At 44.0% G+C, this 17,682-nt stretch overlaps 1 protein-coding gene and 1 long non-coding RNA gene across 7 annotated transcripts in view; one reads left to right on the top strand and one right to left on the bottom strand.

Annotated features, from left to right (window-relative positions):
• LOC141371285 (uncharacterized) overlaps positions 1-17,682 on the top strand; it is a 39,922-nt gene that overhangs the window by 5,997 nt on the left and 16,243 nt on the right. The window contains exon 3 of one of the 2 annotated variants that reach the window (XR_012376112.1): positions 11,006-11,300. The exons of the other annotated variant lie outside the window; for it this stretch is intronic. This is a non-coding gene — a long non-coding RNA (uncharacterized lncRNA). Of the gene's footprint in view, positions 1-11,005; positions 11,301-17,682 lie in introns of those variants that run through there. 2 annotated transcript variants of the gene reach the window in all.
• The window catches only part of MORC4 (MORC family CW-type zinc finger 4), a 51,500-nt gene continuing 35,709 nt past the window's right edge, over positions 1,892-17,682 (bottom strand). For 4 of the 5 annotated variants that reach the window (XM_025853727.2, XM_025853729.2, XM_073885717.1 and 1 more), the window contains 5 exons: positions 17,254-17,305; positions 15,692-15,867; positions 3,703-4,396; positions 3,122-3,405; positions 1,892-2,814 (listed from right to left, as the gene is read on the bottom strand). In XM_025853727.2, coding sequence (XP_025709512.1) covers positions 2,661-2,814; positions 3,122-3,405; positions 3,703-4,396; positions 15,692-15,867; positions 17,254-17,305 — 1,360 coding nt within the window. In that variant the 3' untranslated portion in view covers positions 1,892-2,660. The remainder of the gene's footprint in view (positions 2,815-3,121; positions 3,406-3,702; positions 4,397-15,691; positions 15,868-17,253; positions 17,306-17,682) is intronic. The other variant, XM_025853728.2, reaches the window with a different exon arrangement.

Raw genomic sequence — 17,682 nt, 5'->3', positions numbered from 1 at the left:
TGTTAAAAGAGGAGTCTGGAGAGCACAGGGACGGCTACGGGGGTCTCTGTACTGCGCTTGCTCAGCAACTGGGAACACTAGCATGTCTTTGAGCAGAGGCATAACCTGAGGAGGTCATTCAAAGCAATTTCGTGACAGTGAGGAGAGCGGATGGAAGGAGTGTGAACGGGAGGAAAGTGAGGCCAGTTAAGAGCCGATTTCAGTTTTCCAGGCATGAGATAATAAGGGCCTAAATGGATTGTGGAAATGAAAAGTTGGTGTAAATAGGAGGGACGTTTGAAAGGACAGTTACGATCCTGTTAACCTAACTGGACAGCCGGCAGGAGGCACCCACTTTTTTCTTCCGCTGTCTTTTGCCTCCACGGTACATAAGCTTTGGTAAGGCTGGGGGACACTTTTGAATCTCTCCACCGTGGCTTTTAACATTGGTTCAAGGGGCCTCCCGCTGGTGTGGTTTCACGGCAAATAGGTATCAAAGAGGTAGCTCCGGCATCGCAGTAGATGGACTCGCACACCTAACTGCGGCTGGAAGCAGCGGCGTGGGGCTGGGCCTAGGAAACGGGCGGAGAGTAAGCACTAGTAAAGAAGAGTTACATTTTTCCAACTTTTTTCTTTTTTCAACTTTTTTCCCCAACTCTTTTCTTTTTAAAGCCCAATTGCCCATATTCTTTCCGACTTTGCTCCTCACTCACCCAAAGCGTGTGTGCATGCGCACGTACACACGCACGCGCACGCGCACGCAGGCACGCACCCCTCACACACGCTTACTCTCCGCCTCACAAGCTGAACCTTTAATGCTCTGATTGTTTTTTCCGACACCACCTTCCATCCATATTGTCCATATCTGTGCCAAGTCCCAGCTTTTCACAGCCCCCTTCTGAAGAATAAGTATCATTGAGAGGACAGCTGAAAACGCCTCCCCACCGCCCCACCGCCCGTTTCTCAGTAATATTTATATTTATTTAGACAACGGGGGCCTTCAATATCCTAGTCCAAATGTCCTGCATGAAAACTAACCAGGCTGCAGGCTAGAGGTGAGGTGCGGCGAGGGCCCAGGGCCGGGGGCAACTGTCAGCACTCATTCTGAGGCTGAAGCCTGGCTCGGACCTCCCCGCCTTGGCCTTACAGTCTTCCTGGAAGACCTGTTGATGGGCCTCCTCTCCAAGGAGGTAAAATAAGCTTGGGAGAGTCTTCCAAAGTAACCTCTGCAGGGGAAAACAGGACAAATATCCGAAACATTCTTCTGCACTACCGGATCCTATTGCGATTGCTTGATCCCACGCCCACCCCCTGTGATTCTTTCTCCTTTACTTCTTCTTTTTCACTGCTGGTATATTTTTATGTGTTCATTGTTCAATGTCTTGTGAAGAGTACCTTGAACTCTTTGGAGCGTATGCGCTATATAAATATAATAAAGCAATGGGTCAACAAAATGTCTACTTTGACAAGAGTGTTAGGTTTTACAATTTCTGATAATATGAGACCAACCCCTTACTCAGCACTAGCCTGAGGGAGTAGGTAGGTGGTGAATTGTGAAGAGTATCAAACAGATCTCCCTGCTCTAAAAGAGCTCCCCCACTTCCTGAAATCCCAGTTTGGTGGCACGTATTTTTTGAATTTGAGCCCTGAAGATTTCTTTTTTTCAAGAATTCCTTATTGACATGCAAATGCCACGTGAGGGTGAGTAGATGGGTCATGATTTAACTTCAGTTCCGTTTACATTAACCCATCACTTCTACCAAACGTCTTTTTCACATTCCAGCTTTTTCCATGCTTTTGTTCATGCTATTCTTCCAGAGGTAATGCTAAATATAACATGAACTGTAAATATAAAATTACCTTATATGTTCAACAGTCTCTCTCAACTGATATCTGAATCCAAACCTACTCATTCTTTTTAAAAACGATTTATTTTTTCCAATGTAAGAAGAATAATGGGTTTATTATAGAAAATTTGAAAAAGGCAGGAAGATAGCAAGAAGAAAAAAATATCAACCATAATCCTACCCCCTAAAGAACAACCATTGTCGCCATTGTTGACAGTGTGGTCGTGCTCGTTCTTTAAACAAATCTCAGTTTAGGTCCCATTTCTGATGTGATGCCTTTCTTCAACTTCCTCCCCCAGAACTTCTCTATCATGTTTGTACCACTCACTTGCAGCAGTTAGTTAACTTGGTGTGTGTCCTGCACTTTCAACTAGGTTGTTAGCTCCTTGAAGGCTGCAACCAGGAATTATACTTCTTAATTTATCCCCGAACATCTACCACATTGGACCCAGTATTTGCCGACTGATTTAACCTAAATGAATACAAACCATTTCAGAAAGGATGTAGAAGAGGCCAAGTTGTCTACATCATGAAAATTAAAGCTTTCAGGTCACCTGGCTTGGTGACTCTCGCTTTTCTGTTCCTGGAACCCCTGAAAGCCTAATAACTAGCCTCCTTCTCCACACCAAAACTGAGTAAGAAGCAGACTGAGTGAGAGCCAGGATTTACTCAAAGATTCTCTATATAAGGCATAAAGGTGTGAGAGAGAGATGGGGGGGGCGGGCGGAGAGGGAAAGGGGGAGAGGGAGAGAGAGGAAGGGGGGGGGGGGGGGAGGAGAGGAGACAAGAGTAGGGTAGGGTATAGGAGGGTATATAGAGTATATAGTCCGGTGCTCAATCCAGTATGTGATTTGCCTCCAGCACCGTATACAGGATCCCATCCACTTGCTCTGAGTCAAACCCGATCTCACGAAGCTCCAAGTGAGGGAGGACAGAAGTAAGGAGATAGCTGACGTGGATACGCAGCCGCGTAAGCTTTGCCAAAGCCCTGTATGATGGAGTGAGGGGGCAGAAGAGATGACATGAAGTCATTAGCCAACAGAACAAAATGAAGCTCCTTAAAAATGGGCCTACGTCTCTCAACAATGATGTGTCCATTAGCTAGACAGAAAGAAGAAAGCACGGTGCCACCACGCACAGGGAGACTGACTGCGGCTCTCTAACCAATTCCTCGCTCCTTGGTGGCCTACAGATTAATTAAGGCTTCCTCCCTTAGCTACGGCCAGTCACTGGGGGTCCTAAGGGATGCTTCCCGGTAGCACTCCCAAGCTGATAACTAAACCCTGGGAATTAACCTTTCTAGGTCATCTCCCTCTGGGGTCCGGTAGGAGACCTGAGCCTTCTGCAGCACTTCCAGGTGCGTCTCTGTCTCCTTCAGTTTCTCTTTGAGTTCCTGCTTTTCTTCCTTGGTCCTCTCCAGCTCAGCTTTCAGAATCTGGAATTCGGCTTGGCGATAGCCCATGTGTTTCTTGCTCCAGTACAAGCCTTCCGTCTCCTGGGCGGTGTAGGTCCCCAGCTCGCTCTGGACTTTCTTGAACTCAGAATGCCAGTGATTCCTCTCCTGCTCCAGCTCCTCCACCTGCAGCCCAAGAAACAGAAATTCAATGAGCCCCACGTGCTAGGCGCGCGCTGAAACGTGTCCCTGATAACATTCACTCTGCAGTTCCTCCGTACACGTTCCGCTCAGGGCCCTGCTCGACCCCCAGATAGGGGCGGTAAGCCCACTCGGGGGCATTCAATCTGAGACACCACACAGAATGAGTCGATGGCTTCTGCTGTGTAAAGGCCTCAGAGCAGGAAATGGTCAAGAGCCGCGACTCTCTGGTCTCTTGGTTAAAAGGATCTCTTATTCCCAGTGGGAAGGTGTTGCCCTAACCTTTTGCTGGAACAAGTTCCGCTCAGCCAAAACGCGTTCCAGTTTTTCGGTGGTTCTTTTCAGTTCTTCCAGCTCTCTTTGGTTCTTCATCTTTGGCGTACTGCGACCTCCGCTCTCCTCATAACCCCGGCCCTTCTCCCCAGCGGCTGCGGCAGGGGCGGGACCAGAGGCCACGGAGGAAAAAGGCACCGGGCTCCAAGATTCCACTGTTTTTCTCCTCTCAGCCAGCTCCTCTCTGTTAAAAGGGATCAGCTGAATGGGAGCTCCTGAATCTCTAACGCCTTTTGCAACACCCACAACGGCTACAAAAGGTCCCTTGTTTACTTCCTCCTTGTTTACGGTTGTGCTGCCTCTGTTAGATTCTTCTGCTACCAATCTTGGCATCTGATCTTCTAATTCTTCAGGGAGCAGGGACCCCTGGTGTTGGTCTTGGGCCCCTGAATACAGGACTGACACCTCCCTACTCTGACTGGTATTCTTGCTTGCGTCTGGGTATTCTGGAGAAAGGTACGGTGGTGTGCTTCTCTCGGAACTGGACTTATCATGGCTGTTCTCCCCTTCTGGGTAGGCGACAGGTGCCTCCACCCTCCTGTAAGGGCCAGGCATTGAATAATCTAGAGGAGGTGTTGTCATCTCATTCTGGAGCCTTCTTCGTTTCTCCGCCGGCTCCTCTCCCAGGATCCATTTGTACTTACTGCAAGAAGAAGAGGGAATTCAATGTTAAGCTGTCAAAATACAAGCTCGGTATATTCCGATCCTATGGAGCCTCTCTCCAAACTTCCCGCGTTTAAAACTGACCCTAGCTGTTATCCACAGATCATTTCGGGTTAGGAAAACACAACTCTACCCCCGAACTCCAAACCCTTCCCTCATGCACCTTGCTGAGATAGCAACCAGTCTGAACGGAGAGATGAAATCAAAAGGTACGAGAGTCAGTGTCTGGACATAACAAGACCAAGTTGATCTTGGTAAGAATTCTGAAAATAGGATTGAAACCAGCCTGACTTGGAAGTTTCCAAAATGCAAAGAAAAGCAGCAAAACAACCACACACACACACACACAGAGAGAGAGAGAGAGAGAGAGAGAGAGAGAGAGAGAGAAACACACATGCAAAATCCCCTAACACGAGAATGGAAAAAAAGGTCATAAAAAGCCTAGTAGAGTATGCGGAGGAAAGCTGAGCCAGCTTGTTAATTTTAAAGTGTCACAAAAACCTCCCAGCATCAAAGACTTAGGCACATTTTTTATATTGCAACAGAACACCATGCAGTTCCTTTGCCAGCCAACTGGATTGTGGCTATTGCCCATTATTCACTTGTAAAAGTTAATTAAAACACAAGGCCCTAGTCAGAATCAAACAAGTGGAATCGGCCAATTCGAGCCATTGCCCTCTTAGGGCAAAAGAACTCCCCTCTGTCAGGGCAAACAGGCACTCCCTCATTTCTTCAGGAAAGTGCAGGAGAGTAAGCGCAAATCGCCTTCCATTTCTGGCTGCTATATGCACTAAGTGTTGAAGGAACTAATGAAATGACCGGCGCCTGTGAAATCCACAGACAATTTAAAATCCTGCAGTAGGATGGGACCCCCCCCTTGCCAGCTCATTTTTACCCCTATAACTATTTTGTCCTCCCTGCAGAAAACCCAGAAATCTCAAGGTAAAAACCAAATTTCAAATTTTCAATGAGAAAGAGTCAAGCATGTTATCTATCAGCCACCTCACAGTATTTCAAGGCTGCCCACTTTTCTCTGCAAGTTCTGAGAACGTCTGTAAGACATCTCAAACCTTAGCTTCTCACAGCCCCCTGAATGTTCTTCAAAACTAGTGTTCACCCAGAAATAAAACTGGTCTACATCCTAATAGGTCTTGCTGTGTCAACCTTAGGGGGAAAGCAAAAGTACTTAGGGGCAATGTGAGAACAAATGTATTCATCTAGAACAGGGCCACTGCAGAGGGTCCCATTTAGCTGTGGTATGGAGGAAGAGAGTCAAACAGTCACTTCGGAGGTATGAAGGAAGGGTATGTGATACCAGATAGCAACACCAAACTTCTGTGAAAGGCAATTAGAGTCAAATCATCTGCCTTCTTTTTGTTTTCCCACCTCCAAGGGTTCTGTTCTTATTTCTCTCCCCATATTTCTTTTCTTTGGTAATCTCATACCACCTCTTGGCTATAACCTCTGGTCATCCTCCCAGCCCTGATCTCTACTGAATTTCCAATAGCCCAGCACACATTCCTTCCTCGCAGTCCCACTGGTCTCAGGATGTAGAAAACTGGCCTTCCGTTGTTAAGGTCAAACCCTGTTTCCTCTCCTATGTCCCATTTGTGTTATGACACCAGCAAACTCTCAGTAATCTTATATAGTTCTACTACTATCAATACTCAGGTTCAACCTCACGTTCCCTCTCCTGAGCTCTTGCAATGGCTTCCCCCAGTCTCCCCTTCTCTCACCTCCAGACTGCCTACTGCCAAGTTAATAATCTTCCCAAGGTGTTGCCCTGATTGTGTTACACCCTTATTTGAAATCTTTATTTGTTGCTCCCCACAACATAAAAGCTCAAATGCCTTAGCTTGGTATTCCATCCCCAAATGTAAGAAATGTTTATTGAGCACCTACTCTGCCAGACAGTGTGATAAGTGCTTAATGTGTATGGTCTCACTCAGTTCTCCCAACAACCCCGAGGTAAGTGGTATGTTTATGTGCATTTGTTAAAGAGGATGCTCAGACATAGAGAAGTTAACTTTCTCAAGGTCATGTGGCTAGTCAGGGGCAGGGCTGGGACAACGCTGGGCCCCAGCTTTCTGTCTCATCACTTCCCTTCAAAAACACCACCCGAAAGAAATGCCCATGGTTTCTCATGCTGCTTCTTTTGATTGGAACACCCTTCTCCTACCCAACACCGCGTGTCTAAAACTGGCTCAAGTGCTACTTCTGAATTCCTACCGCACCTTAGCACTCGATTATAATATACGTCGCTTTTGGGGCGCCTGGGTGGCTCAGTTGGTTAAGTGACTGCCTTCGGCTCAGGTCATGATCCTGGAGTCCCGGGATCGAGTCCCACATCGGGCTCCCTGCTCAGCAGGGAGTCTGCTTCTCCCTCTGACGCTCTTCCCTCTCGTGCTCTCTATCTCTCATTCTCTCTCTCGCAAATAAATAAATAAAATCTTTAAAAAAAAAATATACATCGCTTTTTACCGTGTGCGTGTATGTGTCTTGTAAGTTCCCTCCTAAAGTACTAAAGTATAAGCTCCTTGACAGAAGAGAGCTTAACTAACTGCTGGATGGGAAGGAAGGGACAAAACTCTGCACAGAAGAGGAAATCAAAAAGAAACTACCATGTGAATGAGAGAAAAAGAAGTGGATTTTACTTAGTGGCTCTAGAAGTACTTACTAGCTCTGTAAGTAAAGGTCTGGTTCTTCCCTTTAGGGACTGATTCTTATTCCAGGCCTGTATTCACTCATTTAGAAGGGCTAATTGCTGGTTTATACACCAGGAATTCTTTTCCAACTATATAACTAGTTTCTTCTCATTTTTTTTAAGATTTTATTTACTTATCTGAGAGAGAGAGAGAGAGAGAGAGAGAGAGAGAGTGCACGTGAGAGAGAGCATAAGCAGGGGAAGTTGCAGAGGGAGAAGGGAGAAGCAGACTCCCCACCGATTCGGGACTCGATCCCAGGACTCCAGGATCATGACCTGAGCTGAAGGCAGACACTTAACCGACTGAGCCACCCAGGCGTCCCATCTTCTCATTTTTCTTTTTGACATACTCCTCAATTGTCTGTCGGCAGAGGAGCCAGCTGGTATTTTGATAGGAGACTGCATCGAATCTGTAGCTCGATTTGGGGAATATTGCCATCTTAACATTATATCTTTTTTTAAAAATAAAATCTTTTTTTTAAAGATTTTACTTATTTATTTGACAGAGAGAGAGAGCGAGAGCAGGAACACAAGCAGGGGGAGTGGGAGAGGGAGAAGCAGGCTTCCTGCGGAGCAGGGAGCCCGATGCGGGGCTTGATCCCAGGACCCTGGGATCATGTCCTGAGCCGAAGGCAGACGCTTAACGACTGAGCCACCCAGACGCCCCAACGTTATATCTTCTGATCCATAAACACAACATGTCTTTCCATTTATTTCAGGTCTTCTTTAATCTCATTCAATAGTATTTTATAGTTTTCAGTTTACAAGGTGTACTTGCACTTCTGTTAAATTTATTCCTAAAGACTTCATTTTTGAAGCTACCGTAAATGGAATCATTTTACTGTTTTCTTAAATTTTTTGGTGGCTATGTATTTATTTGAAGTATGGTTAACATACAGTGCTATATTAGCTTCAGGTGTACAATACAGTGATTCAACAGTTCTATTACTCAGTGCTCATCACCAGAAGTGTACTCTTAATCCCCTTCATCTATTTCACCCATCCCCCCCCACACCTCCCCTTTGGCAACCACCAGTTTGTTCTCTGTATTTAAGAGTCTGTTTTTTTGTTTGATTCTTTTTTTTTCTTTGCCTTTTGTTTTCTCTTTGTTCACTTGTTTTGTTTCTTAAATTCCACATACGAGTGAAATCACATGGTATTTGTCTCTTTTTATCTGACATATTTCACTTAGCATTATACCCTCTAGTGTTGCAAATGGCAAAATTTCATTCTTTTTATGGCGGAGTAATACTCCACTGTGTGTGTGTGTGTGTACACAACATCTTCCTTATCTATTCCTCTATCAATGGACACTTGGGCTGCTTCCTTATCTTGGCTATTGTAAATAATGCTGCAGTAAACATAGGGCTGCATATGATCTATTCAAATTAGTGTTTTCATTTTCTTTCGGTAAATAACAGCAGTGGAGTTACAGGATCAAATGGTAATTCTATTTTCAACTTTTTGAGGAACCTCCATACTGTTTTCCAGAGTGGCTGCACCAGTTTGCATTCCCACCAACAGTGAGAGAGGGTTCCCTTTTCTCCACATCCTCACCAACACCTGTTGTTTCTTGTGTTGTTGACTGTAGCCATTCTGGCAGGTATGAGGTGATAGCTCATTGTGGTTTTAATTTGCCTTTTCCTGATGATCAGTGATGTTGACCATCTTTTCATGTGTCTGTTGACTATTTGTATGTCTTCTTGAGAAATGTCTATTTAGGCCCTTTGCCCATTTTTTAACCAATTTTTTTATGTTTTTTTTTATGTTGTGTTAAGTTCTTTATGTATTTTGGATATTAACCCCTTATTGGATATATAATTTGCAAACATCTTCTCCCATTCAGTAGGTTGCTTTGTCATTTTGTTGATGGTCTCCTTCACTATGCAAAAGCTTTTTATTTTGTTATTTGATTTCCACATATATGTGAATTTCCTAAATTTCCTTCTGTTGTTGATTTCTACTTTAATTCCATTGGGACTGGAGTACATCTTTTGTATGCTATAAATCCTTTCAATTTATTGAAGCTTGTTTTCTGGTGTAACATATGGTCTATCCTGCAGAAGAGTCCACGTACACTTGAGAAGAATATGAAGTGTTCCACACATTTCTGTTAGGTCCAGTTGGTTTATGGCATTCTTCAAATCTTCTGTTTCCTTGTTGATCTTCTACCCATAATGGAAGGTGGGCCATTGAAGTCTTATTGATATCTATTTCTTCTGTCAATTCTGTCTGCTTTTGCTTCATATATTTGGGGGGCTCTATTTGTTAGGTCCACATATAGGCATAATTATTACATCTTCCTGATGAACTCTGTCATTATAAAATGTCCTGTGTAATATCTAGTAACATTTTTTGTTTAAAGTCTATTTTGTCTGATATTAGTGTAAGCACTCCAGCTCTCTTATGGTTGCTGTTTGGATGGTTTATCTGCTTCCACCCTTTTATTTTCAACCGATTTGTATCTTTGAATCTAAAGCATATCTGCCGTATACATGGATATTAAAGAAAAATCCAATCTGGTATTTTCTGTCTTCTGATTGGATAGTTTGAACTAGCTGTATTTAATGTTATTATTGAGATGATAGAATTTACATCTGCTATTTAGCTTGCTGTGCTCTATATGTGCCATGCCTTCTTTGTTCCTTTCTTCTTCTACTGTTCCTCTTTTCACATTATACGGACATTTTCTGGTTTAGCATTTACAAGTCTAACACATTGCTATCATTATTACTTTATGTAATGTTGTATCTTTTGAGGAAGCTGAGAGAAGAAAGCAGAGCAATTCCATATTTATAATGCTTATAGAATCTGCTAGATCAACCTTATTTTTCCATTGAAAATTTTCTTCATTTCTTATTATGGTGTTCTCTCCTTACTGCAGTACTGCTTTGCTCCCACTCACCTCCTTTGTGCGGTTATTGTCAAACCTTTCACATTTGTGGATGAGCCCAACAATAACGTTGTACACATATGTAAAATTATATACAAATATATACATATTGTTTTATTAAATTATTCTTTAAATTAACTTAGTTAAGAATAGAAACAGGAGGGGGCACCTGAGTGGCTCAGTCGGTTAAGCGACTGCCTTCGGCTCAGGTCATGATCCTGGGGTCCTGAGATCGAGCCCCACGGGCTCCCTGCTCAGCGGGGAGTCTGCTTTTCCCTCTGCCCCTCCACTGCTCATGCTCTCTCTCTCTCAAATAAATAAAATCTTTTTAAAAAAAAAAGGAATAGAAACAGGAAAAAATGCCATGATATTGTCTTTTATAATGAATTAGTTACCATTGCCAGTACTCTTGTTTTTTCATGTGAATTTGAATTACTATCTGGTATCACTTGCTTTCAGCCTAAAGAACTCCCTTTAGTATTTCGTGAAAGGGAGTTTTGCTAGAAACAAATTCCATCTGCTTTTATCTGGGAAATGTATCATTTCACCTTCATTTTCTAAAGAGAGTTTTCCTGGATTTAAGATTCTTGCTTGACACTCTTTCTTCTTTTACTACCTTGAATATGTGACCCGACTGCCCTCTGGTCTCCACTGTTTTTGTTGGTTGGTTGGTTGGTTGGTTAGTTGGTTATAGTTTCAGAGGTAGAATTTAGTGATTCATCAGTTACAAATAACACCCAGTGCTCATTCCATCAACTGCCCTCCTTCATGCCCATCACCCAGTTATCCCTTCCTTATAATGGCTGCCTAGAGGTCTTTGTCTGCTAAATCCAACATCTGGGTCTCTTCAAGAGCAGTTTCTATTATCTGCTTTCTTTTTTTCTCCTATGTACAGGTCACACTTTCCTGTTTCTTTGCATGTCTCATGACTTTTTTTTGCAGCCAACTGGCTATTTTATCTTTTTAAAGATTTTTTTTTTTTAATTTTAAAGTAATCTCTACAGCCAGCGGAGGGCTTGAACTGACAACTGCGAGATCAAGAGTCACACGCTCCTGCAACTGAGCCAGCCAGGCGCCCTGACAGTTGGATGTTTTAGGTAACACAGCACAGCAACTCTGGTTACTGCTCCCATCTCCCTGAGTGGTTGACGTCGTTGTTCGCTTGGTTGTTTATTTAGTGACTTGGCTGAAGAAATCTGAGCAGGAATATCAGAGGCTGTATACTGTAAAGGAAACCGATTTCTTCTTGGTTTCTCCTCTTACCTGGCAATCTAGGGGTCAGCCCTGGGTCAGCATAGGCCACTGACTGGTCAAAGACTGTGCTTAAGCCCCCTCAGCCAGTTAGATTTTTACCCTTTCCCATTGGATGTATGTGTGGCGTGGAGGCCGCTATCACAGTTCAAGGAATCTGTTTCGGCCCCACATCCGGCCAGGCAGTAACGGCTTGGATTTTTCCCTCTTGAATCTCCTCGGAGAGGGCACAACTTTGAGCACGTACGTGGTCTTCCAGTCTATCAGGATATGTGTGATTTCTTTTTCGGCCTGGTTTCCTAGGAATTGTTCGTGGGTCAGAAAAGCATATGAATGGGCCAGTGGTTGGTCAGAGGCTGTGCGTAAGCCCTTAGTGCCAGTGAGGGCCCTGTCCTTTTGTTGTTTGATCTGCGTGAGGCTCGAGGACTGATGTAAAGTCCACTGCATGTCCTGGTCTGACTGCTCCTGAGTAAATGGAGCCTTGTGTTTATGCACAGCCTTCCTAATCCCAGGGCTGACTGTGATCCCAGGAGAGCTCTTTTGACTGGCTTTCTCCTTGGTTCTCTCTGTTACCAAACTTCTGACCTCTCGGCCATTTTGCTCATTGTAACGTGTATCACGGAGCTGAGTGCTCCCTTAATTACTGCTCACCGAGATCTCCGTTATTTTTGACAATGCTTTTATGAATGGAATGTTCCGTGATCCATTCCATATAATAAAAGTCAGCTCCTTCCGGTAGAGTGAAGTTCTTCATCTTTAAGGCCTCTTGCCCTAAGCAGAACCTCAGTGCCACTGTGCAGAAGTGGCATGAAATAAAGAAGTTTTCTTTATGAATGTGGATGCTGGCATGTTTTCTTGGGCTTGCTGCTTCCGGCATGAACCTCTGTCCTATAAGCATGCTGGGGCTAGAGCAACAGGAGTCCAGTATCGTCAGCACGCTTTCCCTGGGGGAGAGCCTCCACCCTGAGTGGGGGCTGGGTGGGAGGAGAGAGACCTAGTCCTCCGGGTCTGCCTGGAATAGAGCTTAGGCAAGACAGAACTAGGGGACACAAGAAATGTCGGAGGCCTGTCCGACCCAGGTGAAACCACAGCTCTAGACTGGGAGCTAGGGAAAGAGGGAGCCCGCAGCTTCTTGACCGCACCCGGCTGGATTGGAGCTCCCTGAGAAGTTTTTGTAAAATACAGCTTGGAGGGGGACGAGAGCAAGCTAAATGCTGAAGACTCTTGTGGTTGTCTCTGAGATTTCATAGGTTTTCTTGAATGAATATGTATTTGCTAAATGCCTCTAGGACAATTTCCAGGAACTTCAAATGCTTGTTTTGTTTAATAATATTTTCCAGTTAAATGGTTATTTGTTGGTGAAAGAGTCCATGACACTTCACATTTCTCCATTCTGGAAGTCTCTCTCATTAAAATGTTAATACTGGCTGCTGAATCCATCTTATTCACTTATAAAATTGTTCTTCTGTTTCTACCTTGTGTTTGTTGTTTTCAAATATTCCTTCAAACATATTAGGATGTCTGTCTTCCTCTCCTTCGACTATTACAGTGTAATTTGGATGGTCTCTTTTTGTTATCCTTTTTAAAACATGAACTAAGGGGCGCCTGGGTGGCTCAATTGTTAAGCGTCTGCCTTCGGCTCAGGTCATGATCCCAGGGTCCTGGGATGGAGCCCCGCATCGGGCTCCCTGCTCGGCGGGAAGCCTGCTTCTCCCTCTCCCACTCCCCCTGCTTCTGTTCCCTCTCTCACTGTGTCTCTCTCTGTCAAATAAATAAGTAAAATCTTCAAAAATAATAAAAAGATAAAAAATAAAACATGAACTATTTATCATTAGCCTTTGACATACAGTTTATTCAAGGGGTCTCTAAACATCTAAATAAATTACAGCTACTAATTCTCTCCTTTGTCCATATGCTAATGGATACTTTGGACCTTACGTTTGTAACCACACGTATGAAACCTAGCATGTATTGGGGATACTTACATGTATAACTTTGACTGCCATAAGCTCCTTCATTTTTGATTCCATCGCTGCCTTAGAACATTGCCTTTCATACAGCAAGCACTCAAATATATGCAGTATGAATGAACAGAAAGGACTATTTCCTTTAACAGAAATAAGCTAAACGATTATGCCCACTTGCATCCTGGCTGAACTTACTCTCCACTGCACGTCCTCCCATCCCCTTGGCTAGTTTGTGAAACTCACAAAGCTATTTCCAATGACCCTTCGGGGGCCCCTGCTAGGTCATATAACTTACCCCGCTCAAACTTTTAAAAAACTCTCTTGGATAGTATGGGCTTTATTTTATCTAGAGTTGGAAAGCTATACTACATGACCCAAGGACCCTTATCAGCTTCAGGTTTTGATAATAACAAAGGAGACCTTTGTAACTCCTAACTAAACCTATTATTTCATTAACATTGTTGTACCAAGAAAACCCTGTATATTTTACCAAACTCTTGTGTACCTTCATTTCTCCCTATGAAAAGGCGGATTCTTTGCGCTCAATCTGAATCCCCTTACCCATGTAGCTTAAAATGACATCCTCAGCTTACTGAGCCTACATAAAATATGACATTAGCAACATCAATGATCACGTTATCTCTTTCCCTTGAAAGAATATTATTCTCAAATTAAAATTACACACAAATGATGTACTTTTGCCTGTCCTCTGTAGCCAAAACCCAAATCTGGATGTGGCCGTTCGGTAAATAATGCTTACAGAAATCCCATTAAAGCCTGATGAAGTCTGCCACCCAATGGTTATACTGCCATACTGCACACATTAAATACACACATACATGTATCCGCGTCTGTGACCTCCTTCAGGGGACTGGAAACCACTCTAGGGTAACAAAAGAAACACTGAAGAAAAAGGAAAAGACAGTGGTCGCAGCAGGGAAAGGACAGCCTTCAAGAGCTACGACAGCTTGAAATGCCAATGGCAATTTGGATGCGTGGCCACCTCAAGGAGATCGAAGCAGAGAGGCAACAAGGTGCTTCAAAAACACACAGCGCTTGACTGTATGTCCCTCCCCACCTACAACGGGAGTTGGAAAACTACGGGTGGGAACAGACTCAAATGAGACTCAAGGCCCTGAGACGGACTGGACTATATTTTGCTGCACAGTTCAATCTTAGAAACGGCTCCTGCCACAGGACTCCGATTTCACAGTAGTTACTGAGTGCCTCCTAGCTTCCGAGGCATCGTTCTAGGTGATCTCACACCGATTCTCATTTAATTCCTTCAGAGTTTTGTTAGTGTCGCTCCTAAGATAGCTTACTTCCTCTCAAGACCTTTTGTTCATGTTCAGGGGGGTCATGGGCTTCTCCCAATGTCTACAGGGCTTAATTGTGGAAGAATCACAGAATAGGGGACTTGGCCACATGTGGAGATGTTTGTCTAGATGAGAAGCTGAAAAGACCCACCTACGAAGCAAGACACAAGGAAAAGAATCAGTAACATCAGGGGGGAAAGCCAGGAGTCGTTTTTTGGGTGCTTTGTTTGTTTGTTTGTTTACCCTGTTATATATATACCATCGCTTCTATCCTAGACTAGATTAAGAAAATACCCCAAATGAAGAGGTCAACGAAAAGTTCATAACCCATGATATAACAGTCACGTTACTGATGACTGCAGAAGTTTCTACTTTTAAAGAGCACCTCTGTCCATGCCTTATGGTCTGGCCCTGCCAGAAGCGAGAAGCATAGCAGAGAGGAGAAGCCAAGTCCTAACTAGGAGTCCTGAGTTCCAGTCTCATGGTAGTAGAGGGGCAGCCGTATCTTCCAACACTTCAAAATACCCTTGTTATTTAAGAAAAAGAAAAGGTATGCGCCTTCCTGTTATAAAGACTAACAAAATTATACCGACGAGGTGCTAGAAGATGGACAAGTGAAACCCAAAACTAACTCACATTCACAACTGGCTCTAGGAGACAATGAACGAGAAGGCTTGCCTAATGGCACAAACTTCTAATAGTTATTTTTTATATGTGGCCAACATGTGCTAGGCCTATGGGGCCCCACGGGACCTCAATATTCCTAAGCTTAAGGAAAGAAAGAACGCTCACCTATGTGACATTACCTTACATTTGGAGTGCACATTATGCTTTTCAAAAAGTTTTCACGTCCATTATTTCACTTAACACAGTTCCCAACATAATGTGAATACAAAATACATAAAAGAGTATTTGTTGGATGATTACCTCAAAGGAGAGAAACAGACAGACTTGACACAGCAGTTGTAATGTTGAAAACTTGCAAGTACACGCAACACATAGTTCTATTACCCCCACATCGTGTTTCTCCATCTGAAGTCCATGCTAGGCCTCAGGAGAAACATAAACACCATAACCGTCCCAACTTTACAGGAAAACGGAGCCCGAGGCTTACTACTGAAGACACACTACGTTTTCTACCCACCTGGAAAACTGAAAAACACTGGAATCCAGAGGCTTAAGCTGAAGAGAAGGTGTCCTGCTTTCTTCTCCAACAGAGGGAGGCCGGCTAGGTCTGTCCATTCCCTCGTATCCAATTGTCTTACTGTTCAATTCATCCATATCTTGAATAGCAGGGATCTTCAGTGGATTAGCAAGTACCTAGCAAAGAAAGAAGCGATTCATAAAAATCCCAATTTCAAACAAAATACCAAAAGGATGAGTCAAATCCTTCTGATGCTAGGAGAAAACACTTGGCCAAATAAAAAGAAACTGGTTTCCTACACAAAACAAACAGCGCGAGGTAATGTACACTAGACCACTGAACCCAGTTCAGTTATAACCTTATCGGCTGGACACCAACAGACCTCCCCAACTCACTTATTGGCTCCTAGAGTCATCCCACCCACAACACACACCCAGGCCCCCTAATCACCATCTAATTCTCTCCTGTGACCCAGTTTAGGGCTGGGTGTTCACTCCTCTGAGATCTGTGATGCGGGCAGGGGTGGAGAGAATGAGCATTGCAGCAAGTGTCAGGGCTGGTTTTGGAGAAATGCATGCGAGAGACTAACGCATATTCACAGTGCACACACACAGAGACATGCATCTAAGATCTTGTGGGAGAGCCAGCTGAGGAAGAGAGTAGAAATGATGAAGGTGGAGGTATATAAAGGGGAGGTAAACTGAATGAGGACAGGGCGGTCCCAGGAAATCTCGCAATCTCTAGATCAGACGATTAAGCCAAGACATTAAGGTATGAAACCTGTGTATTCATATGCCTGGGTCTCGGCAGGATGTCACAAGAAGAATTAGTATTAGATTGCCTCTATCCTCACCAGTCTGACCTACCCTGACTGGGGCGGGGGCAGGGGGAGAAGGTGAATCTAACATGCTACTAGCAGATATCTCTGGGAAAGAGGGTCAAGAGGAAAATCATGCAGAAAGGCAAGGTTGGGTGGGGAAGATACATGGGTGCTATGGTGGCTGTCAGGAAAGGAGTGTCCCTGAGGACGGCCAACCTTATTGCACCCTTCAGCGTCCGGAGCTGGGCAACCATGTCCGAGAGACAGTGCTCCTGAAAATTCAAAACAGCAGAGTCTTTATAAAGCCAGCCAGCCTGAAAGCAGGGATAGGGGAGGGGCACAGAGAACCACCCCTCCTTCCTGAGAGGAAGGAGGAAGGAATCATCCCTGAATCCTGGAAGAAAGGAGACTGAGGAAAAACCAGACACTCAACAGGAGCAGCCGGTATGAGGATGGAACACAACCCTGAATGTTCTGTGACACTGAACGTGACATTCACACTGTCCAGAATCAGTACGAAATCCAAATCTGGGAAATAAAAGATTTGGCTCTTCTATTTTTGGTGATCTGAACATCAGTAACAGATCAAGGCAAAATCAAAAGATCCAATGGAAAAAAAGACCACCAGAAGAAATGGTTCATTATTTCTATGCAGCTTTCAAGACTGCTGCTCCCTTCAACCTATGTCCTCTGTTGGGGAAAATTTCGTGTGAGAAAAGAAAGAGGGTGGACTGTCTCTCACCTGGTGGTTCTCATTGTCCACTGGCAGCTTCTTCTTCTCAACGGCTTGATCTCTAGGAGAAGATAAAAGTGCTATTCAGTTCACTCGTGAAATTTCTCCATCTGCAATGGATTTTCAATTGTAGATTGAGGTTATAATGTTCCTTCCGAATTAGAAATAGTGTGGGCCTCACTGAGTAACTGAGGGTGTCTTCCTAAACTCTGCCACTGAAGAGAGAGATCAAATGCTCCATCAAAAGAGAGAGGGGGAGGGGAAGGTGAGAGACAGAAGACAATCATGAGTTAGACATTCAGGAGGTGATTAGAAAGAAAAAAATAAAAAGAATTGGGAGAACAGAGAAGTGAGAGGGAAATCATTCAAAGCCAAAAAAGAAAAAAAAAATCATCTCTCTTCTCAAAATTTCCCCCGTCCTGTTACAAAGGGTCAGGC

This window comes from Callorhinus ursinus, unplaced genomic scaffold (genome assembly GCF_003265705.2).
Source record: "Callorhinus ursinus isolate GAN/ISIS: 27379988/994484 unplaced genomic scaffold, GSC_fseal_2.0 scaffold65, whole genome shotgun sequence".
Classification (NCBI taxonomy): domain Eukaryota; kingdom Metazoa; phylum Chordata; class Mammalia; order Carnivora; family Otariidae; genus Callorhinus; species Callorhinus ursinus.
Note: the sequence above shows the minus strand (reverse complement) of the source record. Positions and strands in the feature narration are given on the sequence as shown.